This window comes from Paramormyrops kingsleyae, chromosome 9 (genome assembly GCF_048594095.1).
Source record: "Paramormyrops kingsleyae isolate MSU_618 chromosome 9, PKINGS_0.4, whole genome shotgun sequence".
NCBI classification, from domain to species: Eukaryota; Metazoa; Chordata; class Actinopteri; order Osteoglossiformes; family Mormyridae; genus Paramormyrops; species Paramormyrops kingsleyae.
This window is the reverse complement of record NC_132805.1, coordinates 33,327,151-33,355,146: the sequence shown is the minus strand read 5'-3', so window position 1 is coordinate 33,355,146 and position 27,996 is coordinate 33,327,151. Positions and strand designations below refer to the sequence as shown.

Below are 27,996 nucleotides of genomic sequence, written 5' to 3'. Positions count from 1 at the left end.
GAATGCTTGGCTTGTGCCTGTTGCAGAATGAGCTATGTCCCATCACGCTGAACCGACATACCATCAAGGTGCTGCTTGGGAGAAAGGTAAAGGCAGCACAGGCAGACTCGTGTGTGTTTGTGTGTGTGTGTGTGTGTTTTGTGTACCGGTGGCCAACGGTGTGTGTCATGCTCAGGTAAACTGGCACGACTTCGCATTCTTTGATCCCGTGATGTACGAGAGCCTGCGACAGCTGATCCGTCACTCTCAGACAAACGAGGCAGAGGCAGCGTTCGCCGCCATGGATCTGGCTTTCGCCATCGACCTCTGCAAAGAGGAAGGGAGCGGCCAGGTAAAGAGAACTGTTGTGGGCATTTTTGCATATTGCATGTTGCTGAGTTCAGTTGGTTGAAACCTTACACGCGGTGGCGGTGTGCTCGCCAGAAATATGTGTTTCGATTTTAACGCCATTAATGAAAGATCAAACTTTCAAGTAGAGCAGTAAAAGTCATGCATGTTGAATAGAATAACTGAGTGAAGGCAAATGCCAGCTTTGATAATTCCCTTGTTTTAGGTGGAGCTCCTACCTGGAGGTGTCTACATCCCCGTGACACCCCTGAATGTGTACGAATACGTGAGAAAGTATGCGGAACATCGGATGCTGGTGGTAGCTGAACAGCCTCTGCATGTAAGTGTGGCTGCACATGTGGGGGCATCAGCTAGCATTTCAGGAGACGGTTTTCTTGCATTTCCACCTTATCTGCAGTAGGAGGGATGTGTACTGCACGTTGTCAGTCGCTACCAGGCGCACATCCAGAGGCACGCACATAAAATAACCAGTGAGAAGTGGGTCATGAGATTTTTCACTTCCCATAATAAAAACTTCCCCTTTACTCCAGGCAATGAGGAAAGGCCTCCTGGACGTGCTTCCCAAAAATGCCCTAGAGGACCTGACAGCCGAAGACTTCAGGCTTCTGGTGAATGGGTGTGGAGAGGTCAACGTGCAGATGCTCATCAGCTTCACATCCTTCAACGATGAATCTGGTATGCTGTTCACATGAGGTGGTAATGGAGGGATCAGGAGTTTCATTTTGGATAATATGGATGATCCTTGCAGTTCCATAATTAAGCGCCATTCTTAACACTGTCACGTTCCCATTTCATGCTGTGTCTTGCATATGTAATTTTTTTCTTGCACATTTTCATTGTTTTATTTTTGAATTCGAACAGGGGAGAATGCAGAGAAACTACTGCAGTTCAAGCGCTGGTTTTGGTCAATCGTGGAAAAAATGAGTGTGGCTGAGAGGCAGGATCTGGTGGGTTCCTTCACATAGTATCTTCTGGTTACATCACATGCTAAACCACACACCTTGTACCAGCACCTTGTGGTTTTCATGCCATGTTTAGAATCTAGGTAAGACTGAGTACCCCACTCTATCAACCTACAGGTGTACTTCTGGACATCCAGTCCATCCTTGCCAGCCAGCGAGGAGGGCTTCCAGCCTATGCCCTCCATCACCATCCGACCCCCCGACGATCAGCACCTTCCCACCGCCAACACCTGCATCTCCCGCCTCTACGTGCCGCTATACTCTTCCAAACAGATCCTCAAACAGAAACTCCTACTAGCAATCAAGACGAAGAACTTTGGTTTTGTGTAGAGCTTAACACATTTCCTGTTGTGTACTGTTAGTTTTATTATGATTTTTTTTTGTCTTTACAACATTAGAAAGGCTGTTGCCTCCCTGGTTGATCATTTTTCTGTGTCCTAAATGCAGGTAACTTGTGTTTTCCTGGAAAAAAAAAAAATATGTACATTCCTGTACAGCTCTTTGCATCACCAGCTTGAACTGTAACTTCCTAGGAATTTGGTCGGACAGTAAACTGTCTGCAGAACCTAGCCAAAGATGACAGAATAAATATTAAAATTTAAAATAGTTACACTGTGATTATGATTTATTTTGCCCTGGACAGAATACGTAATATTGAAAGTTCACTGCTGCCTTTGTCAAAAGTAATTTGTATAGGGGGAGTAGGGAGTTTCAAAAATAAACTTGGACGCAAAATATTTATTTGTTATTTCTCTGATTATGGGGTGGGGGTATTGCAGCTTTCATCTTAATTTTTAAATAAAACGTATTTGGCAGTTTGAAGAACAAATGTGCTCTTAGGGCTGTCACCAGCAATACATACGCTAACAACGTGCGGCGCGTTATTTAAAATCTCGCATATCTGTTTAATTCATGCGTGGTTTTGCGGCCATGAGCAGGATACGCAGTAGGTGGATGAAAATAGTACAACTGTTGAAGGCTTTCTTCGGGAACAACCTATGACTTCAGCTGGTATTCAGTGCCGGTCGACCAATTAAGCGACACAGGAAGCGTGGGGGATGAAGTTTGACTGGGCGGTGAAGCGCGCTCCCGGCGCCACATGCATGTGCTGTGACCGACACTGCTTTTTAGTATCGTCAAGCTTGGTCAGCTCGCTGGTGCCAATTTTCAATTCGAGACAAATCTGCCCGTACATGCACACGCATTTACATATATGTAATCGTTTTTACAAAGTCTATGGTTTGCAAACTACCCCAACGCTTTTAATGTAGATAATTTTTGGTTTATAATGGAATAATACAGATTTGCCGTAAGATTTATTGCCTGTCACGCCAGATGCGTGAGACCTGGTAACCCTGTGCTTTTATCACTTTTTACAAAGCAAGATGTTTTGCAGATGGATTGTAGTGACACCTAAATGTATTGTTGACAGGTAACTGTATTGTTGGCATGTATTGTTGTGTGTCCCATATCGCACAATAAGGGAGATCGTTTACTATGGTAATAACTGGACATTGTTTTGTAGATGAACCTACACACATTAGGCGAATGGAGGTCGGTCGGTGGCGGTTTGATAATACAGCTTTCCCCGTGTAGTATCTTTTAAGGCTACGGGCGTGAAATAAGACTACGAAGCGGGGTTACTGGCTTAACGGGGTAACTTGTCGGATTTAAGGTACCGCAGTTTAAATGGAATTCATATTCGTTGACTTACATTTTGCCCAGACTATCTTAAATCCGACAAGTTACCCCGATAAGCCAGTAACCCTGCTTCGTAGTACAGGCCACAGTTTCACTAAATTCTTGCAAACTTGAAAACCGCTAGTCTAACATTTCCTTTTAATCATCACCGAGTGTGTCGTCTCCGGTCGCAGGTGATAAACGAAGAGTTAATATGTGTTCCTCATTAAGGCAGGGCAAATCCGAAGCCACGGTGGCGGACAACAACCGTAAGGTATCTACAATGGCATGGAAGTAAATTGGAATACATTACATGACTAGTAAAAAGTGAATTATAGAACACTATAATATGAATTCTTATTAGTAAAAAATATTCTTACTAGTAAGAACTGCATTGTGGATATCTTGAATTTATATTGCATTTTTACTAGTAAGAATGTTATTTCTACTAGTAAATATTAAGTTGTGACAAGTAAGCCTTATACTAATAAAAGACATACTCACACAGCCATTTATCCGTAGGCTGGACAGCACACCGGCGCGTCGAAGCCGGGAAGTCCCTCACCATCCCGCGAGCCTTCCCAGGATTCCCCCGTCGCGACTACCCCCGCCCCCCCAGCGCTCCGCGGCGCTCCCCGCCCTGCCATTTTAATGGTGACGTTGCATTTATCGTGAGCCTGCACTCAAAGTCGGTTGCCTTAGCAGCCCCTTTTTGAGTATATTTAGGCGCTGGACTTTGCGACAGTCCGATTGGAGACGAGCTTCTTTTATTTTGCCACAGTATATATATATATCTATATTTATAAAATCATTGTCGCAACACTTTCAAGTTGGATTTTTCCCGTCTCATCTCTGTGCGGGCCCGTTCGAGATATCAGCACCGAGACGAGCCCAGGTGTCTTTCTTTCCGCTTTCCCCGGGTACGCATTTTAATATTGCTGTTTAACGTTCATCCGCACACTGGGGACGATGCTGTCAGGCTGACTGTCCCCTCCCTCCCTCGCCCGCCCTCTTCACTTCGCCTCCTACTGCTTTCCTCGCCCACAGCGTCGATCGTGCTGCTGTACTAGTGTGTGTCTGTCACTCGCGGTGCGAAAATGGCAGCGTGTTGGCAGGACGTGGCGACCGAGTGGGGAGAAGTGGTGTCGGATCATGTGAGGGAGCTCCTCTCCTCTGGCCTGGGTCTGCTGCGCTCCCGACTGGGTGTGGATCTGGGTCTGAAGCCCGAGCTTTATCCGACATGGGCCATCCTCGTCGCGGCGCTGGCCGGGCCGCTGGCCTTGGCGCTGCTCTGGGCCGCAGTCTGCGGCGCTGTCTTCGGCGCGAAGAGGCGGCCGGGCGGAACCGGCGTGGAGGCGAGCCCCGACAACACCAAGGTCCTTGCGGCCAAGGCTGTGAAAACTGACGAGCAACAGAAGAAGAGGAGCCGCAAGAAGCCCGCTGATAAGGTGAGGCGGACGGCCCGAGAGCCGAGCTGCTGTCCAGCACAGGGTGCTTTCGCTCCCAGTGACACGTAGCCAGTTAAGCTACCTCGCGTTGTGCCGACGGATTAGTAATATGCGGTGCCGTTTATCTAAATATTCTTATTCCCGGTTTATATTCTTCTCTAACAGTTTAAATTGTCTGTGGCTTATATGTACATATTCAAAAAATTTCGGTGTAGAAAAGCGCTGATAGCTTGTATATCTTCTAACGTCGGCTGGCGGGTGATCGACAATGAAAGGGATTGTTTTAAAATGTCGATCAGGAATATATGGGGCGGTTCGGTTCGATGGCTTAGAAATTGGTTTAATATTTAAGATCGCTTCCACAAAGCCAGAAAAAAGACCGGTAGTCAGCCTGCGTTTTACGCGAACTGGGCTGCTAGTACGGTTCACCGCGTAGCCCTAAGCTAGCTGGCCTGTAGCTCGTCTCTAGCAGTTATTCCGTTGTGTCCATAACCAGCCACCAAGCCAGTAAACGGTTCGTAAAGACCCGTGATAGAAGGTGTCTTCAGGAAGAGGGATTTTTATGTGGCGATCTGAGCTGAACCGGTACTAGCTGCCAAGTAGAGCAGCTAGCGAACTGGCGCATGAAAGGCCGCGCCGATTTCACGGCTTTGTTTTTTAGAACCTTATTTGTTCTTTTTTTTTTCCATATCTAAAATTTGGCCGGGCAAAGATCACGTTAGGCATTGGCGTGGCAAGGGGTGTTTGCCAAGCTGGCCACTTTTTTGCCTTCTATTGAGCAGCTAGGTTGCGACAGGGATGTCTGTCACGAGAGGGGGGTGGCTGCGGTTTCCGTATTTGCCCCAAGGTGCGGAGGTTTATGTCTGTGTTGTAAACCAAATTATGTTCTTCTGAAATTCTTCTCATGTTACCGAACTCATGACGTGATTTTGCATGGCGTGCTTATCGGTACGATTTACACCAAACGGTAATTTGTAGTGCCTGCCGAAATGGTTGGTTATGTTTGGTAGTACTTCTGACGTCCATGACCTGTAATTGCCCTACCGCTCAGAAACCACAGCCGAACGGCCGAACAGTGACAGAGCTGCAAGAGGAAGTCAAAGATGCAGAGGAAAACCTGAAGGTGACAGTGGAAGTTAAGACTGAGAAGGTTTGTGAGCTTTTAAAATGGCATGTTAACCTAATGGGGAAACTTAACAAAGACTTTGAGCTTACAGTGTACCTGTGCCTCCAAGATGAGGTTCCTATATTCCACTTCTGTAAAACTGCAGAAGTTATTCTCATGGACTAATGAGAGATTGATGTGACCTGAAAATAAGGTATTGTGTAGCTTGCTGTGGTCATTTCATTTTAGCCTGTGACATTTTATATTGAGAAGTATCCCTGAAATGTGCCCCCTTGCTCTGAGGCATGCTGATGGAATAAATTGAGCAGCTTCACACTATAGGTTTGTGGGGTTCTCTGGGGTCCCTAAAATAACAGTGATTTGGAAGAGCTGCTGGACAGTGTCATATTGCCTTCTGAACATGCAGATGTAGCAAATGCAGCTGGTACTCTGCCCTTAGGGGATGTGGGGGGGGGAGCTTCTGATGGTTTTTCCCATATGGTAGCAGCTGTAGTCTATTTGAGCTCTTCATTGATTGATACCTGAACACTCTGGATCTCCATTTTTATGTGTATCTCCTGGTCGTGTTGGAGTTTGAATTAAGTGCCTTCAGTGCCATTTGACAGCTTGCCCATTAAGTGTGTGCAGACGTTTGTATTCTCCAAAATACATCATTTTTCTTTAAAGGGTCTAAAAAGTGGGGATACCCACCTTTAACTTCTCAATAGGCAAAGAAGAAGAATAAGAAGCAGAAGGCTGAAGTGAACCAAACGAAAAGCGCCTCTACCCATGATGGCAAGGAGCCCGATGAAGGTATGGTTGGTGACCACATGTCCATTAGAAATGAGTAGTTTGGCGTTTAGAAAAGCTTAACTTTGCACTAATCTGCTTGGCAGTTTAAAAACCCCTCAATTCAATGCCAGTCAATACTCTGCTCAGTGGCAGATCTAAATATTAAAGAAATCCCTTATGTCTGACACCCTAACCTCTGCTCATTATTAGCACTGCCTTGATAGCGTCTCCATAGATTAAACTGCTTTTAAAAAATCACACTTTGATCATGTAATGTCACGGCAGTCAGAGCAATTAATTTTAAATGATTAAAACAGATTCTTAAATGTTCCACCTAAAGGTATTAAGGATAGTGTGATTAGCTGAATTGTTGCTCTGTGACCTTAATTTTGAGTTTGATTAATTAATTTGAGCCTCTTGTAATTCTGTTTGTGTTTGGTGAAAACAAGAGTGTGTTTCAGTCCATCCTCCTCCCCATAATCTCTCCCCTGTGTCTGCCAGGCGCCTGGGAGACAAAGATCAGTAACCGGGAGAAGCGACAGCAGCGCAGAAAGGACAAGACGGCTAGCGATGACTCAGGCAGTCCTGGGGGAGTGGAACCTGCAACCAGCATCTCAGTGGAGCCCCTTAAAACCACAGTTGCTGCTGCCCCTGTGGTGCAGAAAAAGAACAAAGGTATGGTGCCAATAGTGCCAGATGCATCCTTGGCACCCTGATTTATCCTATGATGAGTATCTGATTTGTCCCAATATCTCTATGTAGGAATTTCCCTTTGCTTGATGGGAAGTTTGGCTTCAATCTTGTTTAATGCTCTGATTGCTCAGCTACATGTAATAATCAGAATTGAAAGATTGGTTCCTGAGTCACTTCCATCTACAGCAGGGTTTCTGTGGGTCCTTTAGGTCGTAGGGTATAGTCACTGGAGCTGATCTGCACCGTGCCTGAGCGTGGTACGCTTAACCGTAGGTAGGCCAGAGCGTAATTAGTCAGACTCGGGCACGGTACGGATGCAAACGCACATGTACAATACATGAGCCAAATCCGGAAGGAAAAGACTAGCTACGCTGTGCAGTTTTCATCATTTTGTTCTTGCAAAACTTTGTTCTGAAAAAATAATGTTGGGAGAGTTTTCGGGAGCTAGGGGGGACAGGGGGGTCAGAATGGATATGATTTATTATTTGGATTTTGAGAGGGTGCTGTGCTGATGAATAAGGGGGGCAAAAACACACAAGCATGCACAACTGTAAAATATATTTCTTCAATGATCAAACTCGCTCACTCCACTGTCACACTCTCAAAAAAAAAAAAAACTTCCCACTTTAGCGCATTATGCTTGATTATCTAACTCCTTAAAATGCAGCAGAGCATAATGCAGGTCTTCAAGCTCCAAATGATTCCAAATAAACCACAAAATAAGAATGTCAGTCCATCCATCATGAATTCCATTCTGCTGCGAGATGGCATGTTCCTATGTTATCTGTGTGATATGAGCACAGACCAGATGGGTAGTCAGGAGGCAATCGTGATCGGGCATGGTACAAGGTAACCAGATGTGAGTATGCCCTTAAAAATCCAATAATCTGAATTTTAGGCCTAAAAATGTCTTAATGTCTTAAATACAATTTTGACGAGACTTGAATTGATTGGATTATGAACTCAACGTTACTTTTATAATGTTGCATTAACTTTAAGTTTTGCTTTTAAATGTGCATTTAAGAAAAAAAAATTGCATTGATCACACTGTACTAAAACCACAGAAACCACCACAACCAATAACCACAAACTGTGCAGCCTGCTGAGAATTTATCAGAGCGCACCCAGCTAGTGTCACCATGTAGTGAGAGTTAATGTGGTGTCGTCTCCTCTCACCAAAAAATTGCAGAATGTTCATGGTGAATGTGAATAATTTACTTTGCAAGTAATTTGGGACTTATTTTCCTTGTTGAAACCTACAGAAACCTTGTACAAATACATGGGGGGAGAACTCTTTGCACTCTGGCTGTGATAGTCAGTCTAACAGAAAACGGGCATTTATCTCTAGGGGGGTTTAAAGCTTAAATTACTCCAGTGTCTCAGCAGTTTTGAATCAAACTTAAATATTTGCTTTTAAACCAACAAAGGGAAAACTTCAGTGTTCTTTGATCATTCTACCATATTTATTTTTTAATAGGTTCCTCTCCTGACTGACTCAGGTTTACTGATTGGCTACCCCTGGTCTAATCTTATCTGCAAAGGGCCGCTGTGTGTGCGGGTTTTCGCTGCAACTCCCTAATTAGATTACTAATTAAGGACTGATTGGCTGAGAGAGTCCTCACACCTGGGTTTGAACAGCTGACCTACAGGTTATCCCAAAATCCTGCATACACACCGGCCCTTTGTGGATGATTGGCTACCTCTGGATTAGACTGAGACCACACTTTATATCAACACATTTGAACAGAACAAAGCTCTCCCTGTATGCTCTGCTTAAGACCATGGATGTTAATATATCCATTTGTTACTCCTCTCCAATGAATTTCCAAACACTTGTTACATTTAAGTTTTCTATGCTTGGTGGTGGTTAACCTCACACTTGCAGACCCCTGGGAGGAGTTACCTGCTCTCCCTGTATGCTCTGCTTAAGACCATGGATGTTAATATATCCATTTGTTATTCCTCTCCAATGAATTTCCAAACACTTGTTACATTTAAGTTTTCTATGCTTGGTGGTGGTTAACCTCACACTTGCAGACCCCTGGGAGGCGTTACCTGCCTCACCCCGTTCCCTGTTGTTGTGTAGAACTGCTATAAATAGTTCACCTGCCAGCACAGTAGCCTGTGGCTCTTAAGCCAATGAGCACTTGTGGACTTTTGCTAGTTCTGGGCTGCCGATGGGACAGTTGTGCACCTGGTGCGTTTCCGTAGTTGGTGACGTTATTGAAATAAGTACTGAAATGTTTTTGTGACTGTCAAGCCTTTTTCTTTTTCCTGCCACCACAGGAACCTGATCTCAGCATGATAACTTGAAATATTTGACAGATCCTTTTCAAACTTTGCTAACCCATTTTATGGGTGATTATCTAAACTAATCAAATTTTGAGACCCAAATTGCACCAAAACTGAAGCAGTGGTGCTGGGCGGCTGCAGATTTTTAAATGTAAGATTAACTTTATTGATCCCAGGGGCATATTTTGGTGGATCTTATGAAACCTCGGGGTCGTTTTGTAGGTAATGATCTGGTAAGGACCTATTTCATTTTGAGAGAAATTGCACCAATACTGAAACAGTGCTGCTTAGGGGACTAGAGAACGTAGAGGTGGGGGAGGGGGGGGTGGATTAGGTGGGTGGTAGGGTGACTGGGCTGTCCGGGGAATACATTGTTGTTCTTGAATTCACTCTTTGTTTGTTTGGAACCTGGTGAAAGATTGCAGAAACTCTTTTGTAGACTTCATCGGTGGTCGTTTTTCTGTGGGTGCGTTCTCACGTAGTGCTTTTTATTTCCCTCCTCAGGAGAACCTTTGCGTTCCAAGCCTGGGAAGGGAGACCTCATCATAACCCAAGGTGTTTATCCAATCAGCTTAAAGCCTGATTCATTTATCAAAGTAATTGATTGCTGTGGCTTAGAGCTAACCACACCTTGTTGCTCAGGTCTGTGGTCTTAGAGACAATTGGACTTTGGCAGGCATGTTGATTTTGATATAGCAGTTAGTCATATCACCTGATAAGGTTGATGGTGACAAGAGAGCTGTATACACTGAGGCTCTCATGGCTGGCCATCTCTGCAAGGGCTGTTCAGTGGGTGACGGTTTTTCTGTCGTGTGGAGCCAAAGCCATGCTGGGCCGTCCTGGGTGAAAATACTGCCTGTTGGTGCACTTCCCACAGTGTCAGCCAGCTGGAACGAAATGCCGGCTGTTAATGGCCGGGGCTGGAATGAGGGGACACCAAAAATCTCGGCTCCAGTAAGCAGCCTGGACGGAGAGACCTGGACCCCTCTCCCAAAAGGGGCTGCTCGCCGGAATCCAGAATCTGCAGCCTGGATGCAAGAAAATGAAGGTACTGGTGCAGTAGCTGTTGGCTTAAGCCAGCATTCATAATTCCAGAGAAGATAAGTTGCCAAACATAGTATTGTAGTTCAGGTATTCCCAGTTGTTACTAGGTTGTTTAATGCACTCAATCAAATGCTGTCCTTTGCAAACACCAGCTGCTTGTAGGATAGCATTCAGTTAATGGGCTAATCCGAATTAGGGTCATGGAGTGCTGTGGATGGGCGGGGGAAGAAGTCTGACCAGAATCCAGTCTCCATTAGTACCCGATCAGTGAAGCCCATCGGTAAGTTGCATTGCTGGATTATAGGAAACGTCAAGCGTAAGTGCAAGTATTTCTTTATGGCTCTGCAATAGATGGTACTGAAACGGCACTGTTAATGTTACACCAGTAGGGGGAGCATCCTGCTCACCTATGGAGAAAAAAATACACTGAAACGCTTTTTAATTGTATTGACCATGTCTTATTTTTCCTTGTAGTCGAGTGTAGCTACTATATATGGAACATTTTCCCTTTTCCCCTCTAAGCTGCTGAGCCGCAGGCTGTGCCTGACCTGGAGTGGCCAAGTCAAAGCCAACGCAAAGTCGATGATGAATGGTCTGGCCTGAGTAAGCAGCACATTTTATTCTTCTTTTGGGTGCTGAAATAACTTCACATGTCTTTGGTTTTCATTTTTTGAAAGAGCACCGGGGCTAGTAAGATCTTGGGGAAAATTCTGTGATGGCTCATGTGATCCAAGTTTTGGAGAAAACTGCCTGAATATAATTGAAGTAGTGGGGCATTGTCTGCCACAGGAGCAGTTTGCGTTTCTGCCAGGAGGCTCTGGGTAGGAGCTTGACAGTAGTGTGCCCCACTCTGATTTAGCTTAGGAACTCCACAGCCAGCGAGACAGCCTGTATTGTGTGCAGAATTCAACTTTTTGAAGCATTTTGAAATTTATGGGGGGTATAAAAGCTGGAATATACTGCTAGAATCCTGACACTGGTCTTACAGATGGAATGGTTGAGGACCCAAGCTCTGACTGGAATGCTCCCTCTGTACGGTGGGGCAATTATGAGGAAGCCGACATCCCATCTGAGGAGCCTTACCCAGAGGCCGTGAAGGTCAGTCCCTCCAGAACAGCCTAGTGGAACTTTGTTTTGAAATCATTGTATATGCTACAATACTATAAGCCAGTGTTTCCCAGTCTGGTCCTTGGGGACCTACGTATACTCCACAAGCTGAAATGTGGACTGTCTGGGAGGGAGCACAAATATGGATCGACTGTGGGTCCCTGACTACTGGTTTGGGAAACACCCCTATAAGTAACACTTGAGTATTGTGATTAATATAGAAAGCTGGATAGTAAATAGCATTTTCCCATAAACAGCATGTGGTAGCGTAGTTGTGTAAAGCTGCTGTAAGAGTGATGCGTTCAGTGTTTTGTGCTGTGTTGCTGTGTTTGTGCTTCCCTAATATTTTTCAGATGCAACAATGAATATTGATTTGCATGCAAATGTAGTACTTGGCAGTAATTACGCAGTTTAACCTGTCATTCATTTTGGGCCCTTGTCTCTGTTCTTCAGGGCTCCGATGACGAAAAGGAGAAGGAGGACTCTGCTGCAGCAGGCAGCGGAAAATCTAAAAAGAAGAAGAAAAAGAAGAAGAAACAGGGAGAAGAGACAGGCACAGCTGCTCTGGTAAGCACACTGGCGTCCACCAGTCATGGCACTGAAGCAGGGCCTTGGGCCCTAGTCATAAGGCTTGACAGAGGTACAGTTTTGGCAGAATTTAAGCACTGTTATCTGCCTTATTTATAGGAATCTGGGGAGCCGGAGAAGGAGGATTTCCTCCAGCAGGTTCAGGAGCCAACCCCGCCTACAAGGCCTGCCATATCTGTCCCAGTGCCATCACCTGAGGTTCGTGCTGCTGATGGCTCAGAATCGCTCCGCAAGGGCCGTTCCCCGAAGGCTGCCCCTGCGACACTCTGCCCTGTGCAGGCGAAGGCAGAGAAACCAGCAGTGCACGCAAAAGAGAGCGTCCTCCCCAAACCAGCTAAGCAAGCACCGAGGAGATCAACTGAAGCAGAATCTGCAGTCAAGCAGGCCAGTCAACCAACTCCTTTGCAGAGTGAGTCCTTCATTTTTGTATCGTTTCTGCTGCTTTGACCTTTGTGGTGGGCTGCCAATTCTCAGTATTCTGTTCAGCTTCTTAAATGTTTTTTTTTTCATAACACACTTCATTAAACTGGTACTAGTGCTAAAAATTGCAGCATGTCACTTAAATTACACAATAGTGACTTGCCTCACCTGTCATTATCTGTTAAAAAATAATACTTCAGACATTTTTAAAGTTTGTGGCACTGTAGTTTTCATATTTGAGATTCAGATTCCAGCTGTACTTGCACTGAGAGTCAGGGTTGTGCAAGCTTTGCTTTTCTGTCACCCAGCAGGATGCCAGAATCCACCCCATCCTTGTTGCTTAAAAGCATTCTGGTCATGTGGTTTGTGATTTATGGCAGGGGAGGAAATGACTCTGCAGTTGATGGCTTCTTACCAGCTGTCCCCTGCGCTCACGGTTCGAATACTGCATGCACTGTAATGGTTCAAACAAAGGCCTTTACGCTTAGCCCTTGACAGCAGTTTCTAATGCTAAGTTGCTTCTATAGTATTTTAGACGTTCACACCTTAATTTTTTGAAGTTAAATGCATTTTCCATTTCTTCTAGAAAAATCTGAGGAAAACTGGGAATCCCCAAAGCAAGTCAAAAAGAAGAAGGCAAGAAGAGAAACATGAGCTGTAGCTGGAGTCTGGATGACATTATATGCAAAAGGATTTTAAAGAAAATTCAAGTTTATGCAATAATTTGAGTGTAAAGAAAGTTTTATACAAGTTAGAACTACTTTTTTTAACATTGGAGAGGAGGGGGGAGTCAAACTTCACTTTGACCAGCTTAAAAACCCAATGGAGCAAGTGGTCCTCTGGTCCTGCAGACTGCAATTAGACACTGCACTGTAAGCCTTGCTACAAGTGGCATTTCAGATTGATATGTAGCTGGCCACGATTTTTTTTTTTATTATTCAAAATGAGAATAGTTTTGGAATATGTCTGTTTAATAACCTGATGTAGTAAACTTTATTGTACATGGCTAATACCTGCAGTGGAAATGCATATATATGATAAAAATCCTCATTGCAGCCATGGACGTTTTCCTTTGACGCTTAAGCGTGCTGCACGCTCTGGCTGAGTCACCGTGTACTTTGTAGTGAAAAGAATGAGCTGTGGACCCAATAAAGTGACATCCAGATGGCACGATGACCGCAAATGTAGACTGGGTTTTGATCATTTGGTGACTGGCTAGTTATCCAAAACATCCAGGATTTAGGAAACATCTCATTCTAGAGATTTCTTTGTAAATGACACTAAGAGTTTCTTAGTGTTTTTTTTTCTTTTTTTTTCATCCTTTATATTACTGTACTATGTTGTGCCCTGATCTTTACATAGAAGGTAATACTTTAAACTGCTACTGTCCTAGTACTGTTGGTTAAAAAACTTTGAGGAACTTTCTCACAACTACTTTGTAATGGGGGGACAAGCTAATCCACATGTAAAGAAAGAGGTTTGAGATTTGGCTGTGATGTGCTATGAGTTGCACTTTTCCTACAGTATGTATTTTTAGTTCAATATCCTTTGTGTTTCCAGCTTTGTCAAGGAACTGATGAGTGCAATATGTGGTTGAGTAACAGTAAGAATGTTTTTTGAACAGCTTTAATCCATGAGTCATTAATAAATTATCAGGAATGAAATTCTATTGCCTTAACCTCAACTGTGTGTGTATGTGTATAATATCCTGTTCTTTCCAACCCCCATCCGGCACTGCAGTGTTTGTGTTTTTGAGCTTTTTTTTCCAGGGCAACTATGTGACTGAAGTCTGACCTTAAAATTATTCCCTTCTGCGAAGTACTATGTTCAAACACCTAACAAATTAATGGGCAAGTTTCTACTTGGTAATTGAGTCTAAATAGTCTTGATGTAAGAAATGCAATGAACAGCAAATGGCTTTTTTTTATTATTATTATTATTATTATTATTAATGTGTATTCACCTGTAACGTGGACCACAAATATCATCCTGAAGTAAAAGTCTGTGGCTTTTGCTGAGGCAGGCACTGTTAGGACCTTGTTGTGGAAGATGTGAAGGTTTTCTCAGCCCTTCAGAGTTGTTGCATTGTGTAAACAAGCCTGATACAGCTTCAGTAAGACCTGCCTCACTGGTTTTGTTTTCCCAGACAATAATGCTAACTAAAACTTTGAGATGTGTATTTGTATCTTTTTCTGCGGTTTGCAAAATTAAGATCACGTGTTTTGAAGACTTTGTTAAATATGCCATGTCATTTCTTAGTTGATTTTTCTTTAAATAAATTGAGAAACTTGATATGTACATCTTGTCTTTTGGCTTCTACAAAAGGGATATTTATAGAGAATGTAACAGCTGGAGGTTTGTGTCCTGTTAATCCTTATTTTGCTGGTTGGAGATGCTTAACTGGCTTTCCATGTCACCTGAATGGGATTATTTTACTGAATATCACATTTGCCAATGTGTGACATGCTGAGCATGTTTTAAGTCCTATAATAAATAGTTATTTGTATATTCCCAGCCTGTTAAAAGATGTCAAGAAGACAATATGCCCATCAGTCTCATACGGATTTAATGCTTGACAGGCACCCGCAGAAGGAAATGGCTATGCATCCAATACAGCTAATACTGCCTATTTAAAAAAAAAAAAAAAAAAGTAAAATGTATGAAGAGGTGCTGTATCCATCAGTCACTGGCTTTGTTATATGTGGAATTTTAGGCTGACAATTTACCTATACTTTGAGGTAATTTTAAATGCTGGAATTAACCTGATTGACAAGAACACTAAGCTGCTAGAAGACTGTTACAAATTCCAGCCACCATTGTTCTTCACGCTGTATACACAGCTCTTGTCTATATGTTTTTTAAAGTTAGGTGGCATCATTGTTTGAAATATAAGATGACAAATTGAACAGTCAAGACATTAAAAGGAAATTAAAACTGACCATATCCTGTGGGTGTCCTCTGAAGCAGAAGGTCATATACAAGTTCTTATTCCTGGGGAAAAATCTGTTGCTGAGTATTCTTTAGAATACATATAAAGTTTTGGTCGAATCCATGGTATGGTCCTAGGATTAGGCCTGAGGCAATATTTGGGGTGGTTCCCCACTTTTACATTTTCCCTGTCCCTAATAGCTAACTATTTGGAGCATTGACCTTAAGTCCATAATCATTAGGTTCCCTCTGCCCTTTTGAAGAACTATTTGGCAGTAGGAAGGTGAAAAGGATTTGTTACACAGCAGTGATACAAGCTCAGATTTAGCTGGTGTCACATAAGACTCAGTTACCATGTTATGAGCTACAGTTACCTTTATCCCTTAACTTATTCAAGGATCTGCTTGCTGTTCTTCAGTTCAAAACATGTTCCAGATTCGACCTCTAGGTGAATATTCATGTCGACTTTTTACTGTAATCTATAGGACAGTACTCACATCTATATCTCTGGACTCTTCACGGTAAATGGGGGAACACTGACCCCACTACGGCGACTGACATTGACTATCAACAGCATGGAAACGGTTTACAGACACTCAAGCTTTACAGAAGTATAATGACGACTGGCCAATAGACACCAAAAGATTTTTAGTCAGTACAAGCAACCAAATAAAGGGCAATTTCAGTGTCAGACAATCTTTCGTTTTGCAATTTTAATTTCCCAGCGCGCCTCATCACGGATTCCACGGTCACTGTTTAGAGCCTAGCTTGGGTCACGTGATGTGTGTGTGTGTGTGTGTGTGTTTATCCGTTGGTGCTGAACGACAGCGAAGTCTCGTCGCGGAGGACACAGATCCACGACGACTGGCTGCGAGACGCCCCAATCGGCCCACATGCCCAACAACTGAAGGACCGTACGTGAAATCATCTGGTGGATCGCAATGATGATTTCCCCTTGGGACCAGTCGCAGTCCACGGGCTGCTGCCTCTGTTGCCACGTTCGGACGGGCACCATTATACTCGGCATCTGGTACATGGTGAGCGCTATTTTGCCCTTCCCGCGCGCTGCAAACGTTTATATGGGATCTGTTCACAAGCTTTACATTTAGATGTTTTCGGTACATTCGAGTATACAGCTAACCACGGCTGTGTTAAATGTCCGCACAGTTTGTTCACAAAACAGTGAGTAGCATACTTCACATCTTTAAATGAATAGTGATTTTATTTATCACGTACGTAGCAATTGTATGTACGCGTTGAAGAAATCCCCTGTAAGACAATGTGGCTGCTTTAGCTTAAAGTTTTAGTCGACGGAAAATATTTGAAATATGAAGCATAAAATGTTAAGTAAGTGTAAAATATAAAAAGACAGTCGCAGCAATACTACTAAATCGGTTGTTTAAAAACAAGTCGAATCCTCACATTTGAAATATTCGGGTTTTCTGTACATGAAAAACACACTTTTTGTGCTCTAGCCATACTGTTCACGGGAGAAGTTATATCCCCGTATCATGTAACCATAATAATTTAAATCAATGTAATATCTAGTTTGTCTAAATGGATAAACCAAAAGTTTATTGTAAATGTGAACTGGATCGCCGTTCACAAACGCGGTTAAGTATAAATTGAATCAAAAGCAAAAAAAGATTATTAATTCCGAATTTACTTACTAGAACCAAGTAGGGCACGTCTGCGTTGCGCTCATACATTTTTTATTCGGCCGGTTCTCTGTGTGAATTGGCGACCCAGCAGACGCCGAAATCCGACCCGAGCCTCCGCCGGCCGGAAAGATGCGGTTTCACGAGACGACGTCGGGTTTTCCGTTATCGGCGCGAGCGTCTCGAGCGCAATCCCACGCGGAGCTGTCCTCCAGTCCTGGGTGTCCTGGGTGGCCGAGCCGTGGACCTGTTTTTACTAGTTTTGGGTTGTGACTGCAGAGACTTTTACAGGTACTATGTTGTCAGGTGTCAGGGCATTTATAAATATGACAGGTAAACGTTTTGTGGGCGTTTATTTAGTTATAATTCGGATCAGTTTCGGAGTGCTATTAGTGAGTAGAACCAGAGACGGATCCTGGCGAGAGTAACCTATTGCTGCTGAGTGATAGTGCCATAACGCGCAATGTTACTTTGATGTTTTTGGTTAAGGTCGAAGTGCTTCAGGGCTGCGTAGAGAATTTTTGAGGGGCAGTTGCTCAAAGGTTAAAAAGAGTGGCACTCAGTACCGTTAAAGCACAAGTTAACATGAAATAGTCCTGGCAAAATGGGCAGGTGCACGTGCTCAGACACCCCAGCCCCTCCCCCACCTTGTGCACTTGCCTGAACTCACTCATTAACAGCAGCATCACATTCGATAGACTGAAGAGCACTGAATAAATTGAATCTAACAGATGACACTGCTGGTTATGTGGAACAGTGATGGCTGTTGGTTAGGAGTTCAGCCAATAATTTTTCAAGCATAAATATAAATAATCAGAAAAGCCAATACATTGAACTTGGCATCATGTTCAACTTCAACATCATCTCAGCACTTAGTGAAGGGACAAAAAACAGTTTTTGAAACCAACGTCTAGCTTATTCATACTTATTCAGACTTTTTTAATTTTTATAAGACATAAGATGCATCGTAAAATTGTAACCTGATTTAACTATGCCTGATTTTATGTAATACATGTGTGAAGAGGGTTATTGGAACCCTTCTTTTCTAAATACTTTGGATGTCTCATTATCCTGTCACTGACAGCTCATCAATGCTGTGGTGCTGCTCATTTTGCTGACTTCCCTCAGTGACCCTGACCAGTTCCACCTGACCAGTGCTGAACTGGCCAATGACCTCGATGTCATGGATGATGCTAGTAAGTATGGGCACGACCTCCGTAAAATACCAATTCCATATCCTTTAGATGATATAATTTTAAAATATCATGGCTTACTTTTATGTCATTCTAGAGCAGAGGTGGCCAATCTTGCCGCCAAAAGGCCGGTGTGTATGCAGGTTTTTGGGATAACCTTTAGGTCAGCTGTTCAAACCCAGGTGTGAGGACTCTTCAGCCAATCAGTCCTCTAATTAGTGACCTAATTAGGGAGTTGCAGTGAAAACCTGCATACACACCGGCCCTTTGCAGATAAGATTGCCCACCCCTGTTCTAGAGGGTCCTTGGAGGAAATGGTTACTGGCTGAAGTCAAGACATAATCCATGCCATTACACTGAAACACAGATGAACCTTAAATAACAACTTTTATTGCATGAACAGAATATTTAAACTTCCAAACTAGAGATTATGGTTTTATAAATCCGAAGTCATTAAATTCTTGCTGGGATTTGACAAGCCATCATCAGATTTCATGCGGCAGTTGGGTGGTTAAATGCATAAATTTGTAACCTGATGATCAGTGGTTTATTTGTAAGGTCTACATGTTATATGTTGAAAAGTGTTGTCCCATGAAATTCAATTAAAGTGAATACATAAGGTAAAGGTAGGTAAGGAGCATGTACTGATTACAGTGCATTGCCACACCCACCACATGACAAACCACCTCAGGGATGAGAGTCTGATTGCAGCCATGAAGTGGGTGATACCTCAGCACCACACTAGTCTGAATGGACCAGTGTGAGGTTTTTTCTGGTGGTTGGACTGCCATTATTGCCACCAACCCCCAAGTTGGAGGACGTTCTTATAGGGCTGGATGTAGATTAACGTCATACCCAGGATGAAGTAATTGCAGATTAAGGGCCTTGCTCAAGGGCCCAACGGAGTAGAATGACTCTGGGCATTCGCGAGATTTGAACCAGCAAACCTAACTCCACCTATACAAAATGAATAGCCACAGAAAGATTGCATGCATGAGTTTGTGACGTGGCACGCTGTGTAAAGATGAACATGCCGAGATCACGTGCTCAGTCCCACAAACTCATATCGGTCAGCGTTGTTGGATGCGGCTCTGCCACATTAAACACTATTTTCAGTCTTGACATGAGCATCTCTAAAAACCAACTGAGCTGTTATTATTTTAAAAATACCCACTGACTCTGAGGATAATGCCGAAAGGACATGCCTCCCGCTTCCATCAGTGGCTTTGATTAATACTGACTGTACTGTCCCAGTTTGGGAGGATTAGGCAGCTATGTGATTTCCTGCCATTGGCTCAGACCGTCTTGTGTCAGAGCTGGGGCAAAGCTTTAAGACCCCAACCAGCATCTCTATTTTGTAATACTGCGGCTGCCAGTCTACCAAACACAGATGAGGGATTTAGGAAATGGGCCTGTCTGTCATTCTATTTTTTAATTTTTTATTGCATCAGCACCTCTGTTGTCGCATAGGAAGGACCATTTCTGTTTGGATTTGATGATCATTATTGATGATCGATTGCCTGACAGAATTAAATGAATACGTACCATGCTTTGGTAGTAAGCTATGTAATGTAATTTGATTTTTGTAATTTTTTTAGCTTTTAATTCTATTACAAACTTTGCAATATTTAAACCTACCAAAAGCTTTTGTGCAAGTGTTCAGAACTGACCAACAAAAAATACATTTTACGGAAAAAACACGTAGTTGAAGGCATATACAACAATCCAACATAGCCAACTTATCGAACACAAGATAAAATGCTGTGAAGGATATTATGGTCTGGATTCATGATATGACTTATTCAGTGGCCACCTTGAAATTTCTGCGTTTTTAGTATTGCATGCAGTAATTATTTGCTTCTGTTCTAAGTTCCTGTAAGAATGTATCATTTATGTGGCTGCATTGGGGAAAACAGATAACATTGTGATGCTCACTCAGCCAGGGTCATTTTTAATTCAGTTGACTCACATTTAGTTCCTTCCTAAAAGGTCAGTAGTATAAAAATATACGTATATATTGTAATATATTTGCGTAAGTTGTCTCAAAGTGGATGACACCATTAACTGAGTGCAATATGCTGCTGCAGTGTAGGTATTAACCTACACACACATTAACTTTGTGTGTGTAGTTTTCATATGTAAGCCTTTGTGGAAGTTTTACATTTGGGCGGTCCATGTCAACTCACCTTACATCTGTCAATGCAGGTCAAGGTCAGAGTTATTTCTGGTGCTGTATTTCGTATCGCTGCTTAAGCATTGCGAGATGACTCACTGAAGCTCATCCTAGGCTTTGGGCCTGCTGTTACTCCAGTCAGTTCATGTGAGCTGAATTAATCCTACAACTCCCTGTATGTCTCACATAAAGTGAACCGTAAGGCACATTGGGGCCAATCATATGCATTCATATGCTTGTAATACAGATGTGAACGATTGACTCAACTATTAGATTAAATAACTAATGATTTATGTCCTGTTTGGTAAAGGCGTCTGTGGAGATTTTGCTTATTGTGTGAAGCTATGTACTGTTACATCATGGGTGATGATATAATGATAACTTTTGTGTTTCTAATTTATTATTTTTTTCCCCAGATATGTGCATTGCTACAGCAATCTCGCTTCTAATGATATTGATTTGTGGAATGGCAACATATGGTGCTTATAAGGTATTTGTATAAGCAAAATTAGACACTTCTAGTCAGAATTTAGCATAGTAACCCAGTTAGAAAAAGTTAGAAAAGTTTTATTATAAATACCATGTAAATGATATGTTTTAGTAAATATGAGCAATAAGTTGCAATGAAATTGAAACTTATATTATGGTACAATTATAGTTGTTTATAACCTCTTACATGAATATAAATAGGAAGGAAGCAACAGGGCAAAATATTTCTGAGTTATAAATATACCTCTCCAAAATGAATTACAAAGCCATACATGATGGCACGTTGAGAATCAGACTTCCATATTTGCAACTGGCAAATATTCCTGATTTTTTAAACTTAATCCCGTCTTTTGTGATTCATCTATCAAGAAAGCTTCCCAATGATGATGTCAAAATAATTTTCCAGTCCCTACAGATTTTTTTTTTTTTTATCTTTACAGCAACATGCTGCCTGGATAATCCCGTTCTTCTGCTACCAAGTATTTGATTTTGCCCTTAATTTAATGGTGGCCGTCAGTGTTGTGGTGTACCCCAGCACCATTCAGCAATATCTTCAGGAGCTGGTGAGTGGCTCCATATCTGAGCCTTCCAAAACATTTGGTTCTTGGCCTCCAAAACTTGATGCTGGCATGTCATATCAGACGTTTGTTTTTTTCTCTCACAGCCAGGGAACTTCCCGTACAAGGAGGAATTTATGTCCATGAACAGTATGTGTCTGATGCTTATCGTGCTTCTCTTCATCGGTTGCATCCTTGGTTTCAAGGTAACGACCTTGTTCCGTCGCCGTGTGTAGCTGCACATTTCCCAGCTTAAGGTCTCTGCATATTCTTTTTGCAGAATATTCATATATACGCACAAAGTGACATTATCATGATACATGGTTAATCCCCAGTACACCCGTACGGAAAAAAATGACTTCTCAGTAGCTGTTACTGATGAAAGTAGACATATCCCTTTGGGGAAAGGGAGTGCTTTGAGAAACATAGAGGAAAATAGGTCAAGAAGCATCTGTCACAGTTTAGTCTATTCCCTCGCAAATAAACACACACTATTTGTAGGGTAGCTGTGTGTATTCACTTTCCTTTTTCAAGATAAATGGATGGATGGATTAATTGATTACTAGTCTGCTTGTGTATTATCATGGCATATGTTATTGGTCCCGAATACAGCTGCTGGGATAATTCCATGTGGATAACTATGGTATTGCATACATTATGAGGAATCAAGGAGAGAAAAGGAAAATCATATGAAAGAGTACTCAAGTCATTTTTGGTGGCGCCTTGGGTACAGTTTACTGCAGATTTAACGGGTCTGTGAAATGGCTGTTTTAACTTTGGATCCAACTCCTTCAGTACTGCTTACCTAAAATGTTACTGCAAACCATTAATGGGGAAATGGGTGGTTGCAGCACTGACACAAGATGCTGAAAGATGTTGAAGGTTCTTCACATTGAATTCTGTCTTCTGTCATAATTGCCAGTACAGAATCATGGGGAGCTTTGAGTTTATCCCAGGTAGCAAGAGAGGGAAACATCAATTGGATACCAGTCCATTTTAGAAAAAGACACTGGTGGTAATTTACAGATGCCACATCACCTAGCTGCATGTCTTGGAGGACACACAGAATGGGGCAGGGTTCAAACTCCTAAACCTGGCAGTATGAGAGCACAGTGCTATGCAGTGGTCCTCCACGCCACCTTAATTGTTCTAATAATTTCTGTTAAATAGTAATATATCAAACCACATATGCAAGAATGGCACTGTGTTGTATGGTAATGTGTCATTCTAATTAGCAGCATACTTATCCTTGTGTGAGAGATGTAGATTGCCTTTGGGCAGCGGTATCCTACTTGGTGCTGGATTTCCGATTGAAGCGCCAGGTCTTGCGGGTTTGCATGTGGTGTTCTGTTTGCCAGCAGCATGCCAGTTCGTACAGCAATTGAACTTTCTTATGGTGTACAGTACTATGCCTGATATTAATATGGGAATTTGCTTCACTCCTTAGGCTTACTTGATTAGCTGTGTCTGGAACTGCTACAGATATGTCCGAAGGAGAAGCACCACTGAGGTGTTGGTGTACGTTACTACTAATGACACTACGGTAAGCAGGGAAAAATTCCCTGTCAAGGGTCTCCTTTGTAAGGGCATTAAATTGATGTGAAAAATGTTTTGTTTTTTTAACCTATTACACATCGCTGTGGATTAATGTACCCCCCACCCCATCTTAGTCAAACCCCTGCTGCTGATACCTCCACAAGCTTCTGAGATTCTTATAGGATTAGTCTGCCATATTTCACCCAGGCGTCTTCATTCAGTGCACTGTCTCTGTTCTTAACTTTCCAAATTAAACAGCAAAGAAGGGAACCTCTGAGAAAGGTTTCATATACAGTTTAAGGGGGCAAATTCATGCTGTGTACACTCATTTAACGAAGAATTCCCATTGCTAAAGTTCTGTTGCACAAGGATGGGGGCTGCTCCAACTGCTTCTGAATTACACATCAGCATGCATATGGCATCATGCTATGAGCAATAAAGCATGGTTTATAAGCCGTAGTGAAACTTCCTTGACTTGGTGTCAAATTGGCCAAATGTGTCCAAATGCACAACTTCCTATTTACGTGACTGCAGGACATACTTCCAAGATGAATGACATGAGCACAGTCGATGGACAGGGTCTGGTTTCTCCATCAGGTGTCAGCTGCTGAACTTACCAGCCTGTTCTGAGAAAAACACAGCACGGTACTTTCTGGGTATTGTTAAGTCATAGCTATGGTGGACCACACAAAATGAAAAGAACTACCTCTGCTTATTTTATGGATGGAACTGTGTACATATGTGAATGTATACATTTTGTCAACCAGTTACCCCTCAATATATTGCGCTGTTGATCAACCTGTCAGTCGTAATCGAACAGTTGGTGACTGCTGTCTTAAGTAAATTGAAAAAAGTAAATTGTTCCTAAACCACCAAATAAAAAATACACCATAAACATGCAAACATTTCCGTTATGTTTGCTCAGTAAGATGCATTTCATTCAGCCTAGACACTCCTGGCTTGATGTGGTTGATTTGTTAAAGGTGTAGAATTCTGTTTTGGTTGGTCTCCAGGAGTTAATGCAATTTGCAGTGTAATCTGATGCTCGGCTGACTGAGTTAATTGAGCTGAAAAATAACCCATGATTCTCAACTGAGAACTGTCATTCAGGGAAACTTTGTGAAAGGTTGCAAAAAAGCTAATCCTGCACCTGTTTTAGTGTATTGATGGTGCTGTTGCTACTCTTACTCGTGTTGATGACGTAAACCAAACTAAAACAATGCAACGGTAATTAATTGTGACCTTTGCATCAGGGCTTTATAGAAGCGTTGACAGGTATAGAATTTCAAGAAGACACTTTAAAATTTAAACTCTTCAACCAACTCTGATTAGGCCAGACTCTCACAGAGCTGTGTTGGAACTGAACATCCAGTGATGGCTGATTGAAGCTTAACACACCACTGAAGCTCCTACATTTCATTACCTGGGTGAAGTTGAGGTCACATGTAGGAGGATTTTTGTTTGTTGAGGTCGTAGGAAATGTGCAGTGATCCGTGGAGGGGATCTGTGTTTGTTAGCAGGAATAGCAAATTCGACTTATACGTTTTAATGGGGATGTACCAATATTTTGTCACAATAAACACTCAGTTACTTGAGTGTTTTGCCTGGATTTTCTGATGTTATGAACATTACCATTATCGGTCACTGTGTTTTTTTCAGTAACATTTTGAAATGTGTCGCCTTTTTCTCTCCTTGCAGGGTGTCACGTGTTGCATTTGTTTGTCATGGGCATTTGACATCCTCTCATTGATTGTTGTATCAGGCTACCGTCAGTTTCAGTCTTATTTTATTGAGGCTTTTTAAACTCTTCCTGATTAACATTATATACAATTATATACATCTTGAACTTTAAATGTTTTTTTCAGTACCATTATTATTTGTATTTCAAAATGACTCAAAAATATATTGTAGCGCAGCAGAACTGAATTTCAATAGAAAATGACTAAGCGCTGTGTTACTTTTTTACTAACAAATCCCAAGCCATGTTTTAAGTAAAAGCACAAAATACACACCACATATTTTATTTTAACTTGGATCCTTCTAAACAGATAAGCCTCTTGTATATTATAGCATACATGCTGAATATTTCTTTAAAATAATGCTGAAAGAATAGTATATAAGTATATAAGACTCTGGAAAGTTTGCTTATATGTAACTTTCATGCTACCTCTTTTCAGACCTGACGAATGTATTTTTAAAGATGTTATTCTTATTTAATATCGATTAAGTGTTTATACAAAGTGAGGTGATTCAAGGATTTTAAAGGACACCAACTTACTGTATGATTTAATGTGTCTTTTTCAGGTGCTCCTGCCCCCATATGAAGAGGCTGTGGCTATTCCACCGAAGCACCCCCCTCCCCCATATCCTGGGGCATGACAGAATGTGCCCCTCCCTTCCCCATCCCTCCCCCGGTCTCTCATTTGCGGGCAGGTTTCACTCTCTAATGCACAGTCCCAGTCTGACATCCATCCAGCCTGTGTGTATCCACTGTACAAAACACTGTCACCTTGTTCTCTCTGCACCCAGAGAGACATTTAGCACATTTTAATGCATCAGTTTCCATTCACTTTCTACCCACATTATGTTTAATGATCTAAAGTTAGAGGTTCTGCTGGATGTATTAGGCCTTCAGGTATGAAAGTCATATATAGTCTTAATTTGATGTGTAATCACCGGTCATGATATTGAGATATAAACATACATATCACTACCATTTATAGTCCAGACGTCTCCAAATTCTACATTTTCTTTTGTTGCTGCTGATTGTAAAAATATAACAGTTCACCGTGAATACAGTATCTTGTCAAGACTGCAAATAGAACCATGGGGCCATGAGTCAGGGAACAGGGCCTTTATTTGGGGGAATTCGAGCTGTTTCCAGAAGCAGTGAGGATAGGGTAGGGGTGGGAATTAAATTATAACGTTTGGAATGGAGACAGGAAAGCTTGCAGTTCTGCCAGCATTTCTATTCAGGTTACTAGGGCTTGAGAACAAAAATGTTGCAGCATTTTATATTCATTGGACTAATGGAGCTAATCAGAATGCAAAATGCTGGTCACCTGACAGCTATAGGCCACGCCTCCTCCTTAATTACAGGGCTTTAAAAACCCCCTTAAACTTTGCAGTGTCATTATGCTCCTCAAAATAGAATTGCTGTTTTGATTTACTCCAAGAGGCCAATTTTCTTTTCTTATTTTATTTTTTTTGTCTGAAATCACCTTTACAAATGAGTTTTTGTCAATGGTTGCACTTTAGTAGGGAAGATATGCCAGATGAAGCAATTCCACATATGGGGGTGTCCAGAAATTTGCACCTACCCGGTTATCAAATTTAAATGATCTCATGATTTTCTGTGTGTATAAATTAGGGGGTGCATTGATATCCATAATCAGTATCAGGTCTGATACAGTGATCATGTACACATACTGATCCTCGTAATAATGACGTGATGTAGCCGCGATATCGTTAATGAGAGAAATAAATGGGACCACGAAATGTTTGGTGGCGCTTCAAAATTAACCACAAAAACCAAAGCATGGCAGACTGCAAACTGTGCTGTGCTAAAATATGATACAAAAACAAGTTTATACAACACAAGTAATCTAATTAAACATCTGAAAACTAAACAAGAAAGAGTGTGATGTAATAGCCTCCAAAACACTCTGCAACAACCCACCATGCAGCAAACATTAGCACAGAGCGAGAAAATGTCAAACTTCAACCCCCATCCAGGAAAAACAGCAGCAGCTCTAAGCCGGTATATATTGTTCTTGACGATCAAGCATAATGTAATGGTGGTAAGCAGAGAATATTAGACTTTCTGAGACAGTTTGGGGTATAAAAAGTTTGTGAATCACTACTATAGAGTACCAGAAAGCGAGCATCAGTACTCGTACTTGGCCTGAAAAAAATGGTATCAATGCATCCCTAATATAAATAATATTGCAGCATGTGTCATTGTCCATAACAATAATTATTATTTTTGAGCTGATTGTTTGCATTCTTCAGTTGAGTGTCTTCATTTCTAAATGTAATTTTCTATGCAAGAAATAGGAGAAAAGTCAAAAACATTTTTTTTTAAACTAGGCTATTGCAACATAATGCAGATCGTCTGTCTCTCTGGGTTCAATACTGGTAGGCGGTATTTCTGGAAAAATGATGGACCAAGCTTTCAGCTGGAGCATAAACACTATGTATTGTCTTTATCCAAATGAATTATGTTTCTGTAACTAAACAACCAGGTCACTGTCTAGTATTTTCTGACATCCACTGTCGTGTAGGATTCTAAAGCATACTGGTGGTTAATACTATACATGGCACACTTAAAGTGCATATTACTGTAGTGCTAAAAAGTTTGGATATCGACATCTGTGCTAAGAGATTATGCTTGAAGTAGGAACCAGTAAGGCAAGCATACCTTTTACTGTAATGTTTTTGCTGGAGCCAGTGACATGTTCTACTTTTATATCTTTATATCTTCAAAGGATAGCTGATATATATATATATATACACACACACACTTGCAATATTACAAATGTTGCTATTGAATCGTTGGTCCTCGGTCACCACTGGTGAAAACACAATCTGTTTGTTATATTACATTCTTTTATGCTGTATAAATACTGATTGAAAGTGCATGCATACTGATCTTTGTACATGGCATAAACCAACGGCTCCAGAGCCAATAAGTGGGAGGTAAGCACTTTATTCCACTGGAACATTTAAACGGGGATGAGTGGAAGTGTGTTCCATCACTTTTTTCGACCTTCAAAAACATCCATCCATCCCATTCATCTATCTTCTGTTTGTCCTGGTCAAGCTTTGAAAAATACCCAAGGTTAAAAATGCAGAAGGTAGGCCAGTTGAACAAATGTTTTTTTTTCCCAGTGTAATGTTCATTCAGATACCTTCATATTGTTGTAAGAGCTGAGATGGTTTGTGTTTTGGTTTAAAATAAAGTTTTGAGTTTCATCCACAAAA

The 27,996-nt window shown here is 41.9% G+C and overlaps 3 protein-coding genes and 2 long non-coding RNA genes across 10 annotated transcripts in view; 3 read left to right on the top strand and 2 right to left on the bottom strand.

Annotated features, from left to right (window-relative positions):
* LOC111843966 (E3 ubiquitin-protein ligase UBR5-like) overlaps positions 1-2,047 on the top strand; it is a 29,620-nt gene extending 27,573 nt beyond the window's left edge. For all 4 annotated transcript variants that reach the window (XM_023812049.2, XM_023812031.2, XM_023812024.2 and 1 more), the window contains exons 53-58: positions 2-86; positions 176-331; positions 554-667; positions 879-1,023; positions 1,210-1,295; positions 1,428-2,047. In XM_023812049.2, the coding sequence (XP_023667817.1) occupies positions 2-86; positions 176-331; positions 554-667; positions 879-1,023; positions 1,210-1,295; positions 1,428-1,640 (799 nt within the window). In that variant the 3' untranslated portion in view covers positions 1,641-2,047. The remainder of the gene's footprint in view (position 1; positions 87-175; positions 332-553; positions 668-878; positions 1,024-1,209; positions 1,296-1,427) is intronic.
* Positions 1-3,552, bottom strand: part of LOC140592714 (uncharacterized) — a 6,533-nt gene extending 2,981 nt beyond the window's left edge. The window contains exon 1 of the long non-coding RNA XR_011993147.1: positions 3,495-3,552. This is a non-coding gene — a long non-coding RNA (uncharacterized lncRNA). The remainder of the gene's footprint in view (positions 1-3,494) is intronic.
* Positions 3,054-14,771, top strand: mtdha (metadherin a). Of its 2 annotated transcripts, XM_023812062.2 has the most exons (13): positions 3,054-3,910; positions 4,038-4,438; positions 5,490-5,588; positions 6,272-6,356; positions 6,837-7,010; positions 9,825-9,875; positions 10,198-10,368; positions 10,561-10,644; positions 10,887-10,967; positions 11,353-11,462; positions 11,925-12,038; positions 12,159-12,468; positions 13,066-14,771. In XM_023812062.2, exons 2-13 carry the CDS (start codon positions 4,088-4,090, stop codon positions 13,131-13,133), a joined length of 1,698 nt encoding a protein of 565 aa, XP_023667830.1. In that variant the 5' UTR covers positions 3,054-3,910; positions 4,038-4,087; the 3' UTR covers positions 13,134-14,771. The 2 variants fall into 2 exon arrangements, with proteins under 2 accessions (XP_023667830.1, XP_072572941.1); XM_072716840.1 differs by having other exon boundaries at positions 3,055-4,438.
* On the bottom strand, positions 8,470-17,529 carry LOC111844017 (uncharacterized). The gene is made up of 2 exons (XR_011993146.1): positions 17,078-17,529; positions 8,470-11,979 (listed from the first exon to the last, which is right to left on the bottom strand). It is a non-coding gene; the product is annotated as an uncharacterized lncRNA (long non-coding RNA).
* On the top strand, positions 15,746-27,996 carry laptm4b (lysosomal protein transmembrane 4 beta). Of its 2 annotated transcripts, XM_023812078.2 has the most exons (8): positions 15,746-15,855; positions 16,236-16,444; positions 18,150-18,261; positions 20,848-20,921; positions 21,361-21,483; positions 21,585-21,683; positions 22,925-23,020; positions 25,318-27,996. In XM_023812078.2, exons 2-8 carry the CDS (start codon positions 16,349-16,351, stop codon positions 25,390-25,392), a joined length of 675 nt encoding a protein of 224 aa, XP_023667846.1. In that variant the 5' UTR covers positions 15,746-15,855; positions 16,236-16,348; the 3' UTR covers positions 25,393-27,996. The 2 variants fall into 2 exon arrangements, with proteins under 2 accessions (XP_023667846.1, XP_023667842.1); XM_023812074.2 differs by having other exon boundaries at positions 15,809-16,444.

Excerpts from the sequence above, each read along its gene's own strand:
- mtdha (XM_023812062.2), top strand. The coding sequence starts at position 4,088 with ATGGCAGCGTGTTGGCAGGACGTGGCGACCGAGTGGGGAGAAGTGGTG. Across the intron at positions 4,439-5,489 it reads GCAAGAAGCCCGCTGATAAG|AAACCACAGCCGAACGGCCG; the intron begins GTGAGGCGGACG and ends CCTACCGCTCAG. Across the intron at positions 9,876-10,197 it reads AGACCTCATCATAACCCAAG|TGTCAGCCAGCTGGAACGAA; the intron begins GTGTTTATCCAA and ends CACTTCCCACAG.
- laptm4b (XM_023812078.2), top strand. The coding sequence starts at position 16,349 with ATGATGATTTCCCCTTGGGACCAGTCGCAGTCCACGGGCTGCTGCCTC. Across the intron at positions 18,262-20,847 it reads CGATGTCATGGATGATGCTA|ATATGTGCATTGCTACAGCA; the intron begins GTAAGTATGGGC and ends TTTTTTCCCCAG. Across the intron at positions 21,684-22,924 it reads GTTGCATCCTTGGTTTCAAG|GCTTACTTGATTAGCTGTGT; the intron begins GTAACGACCTTG and ends TTCACTCCTTAG.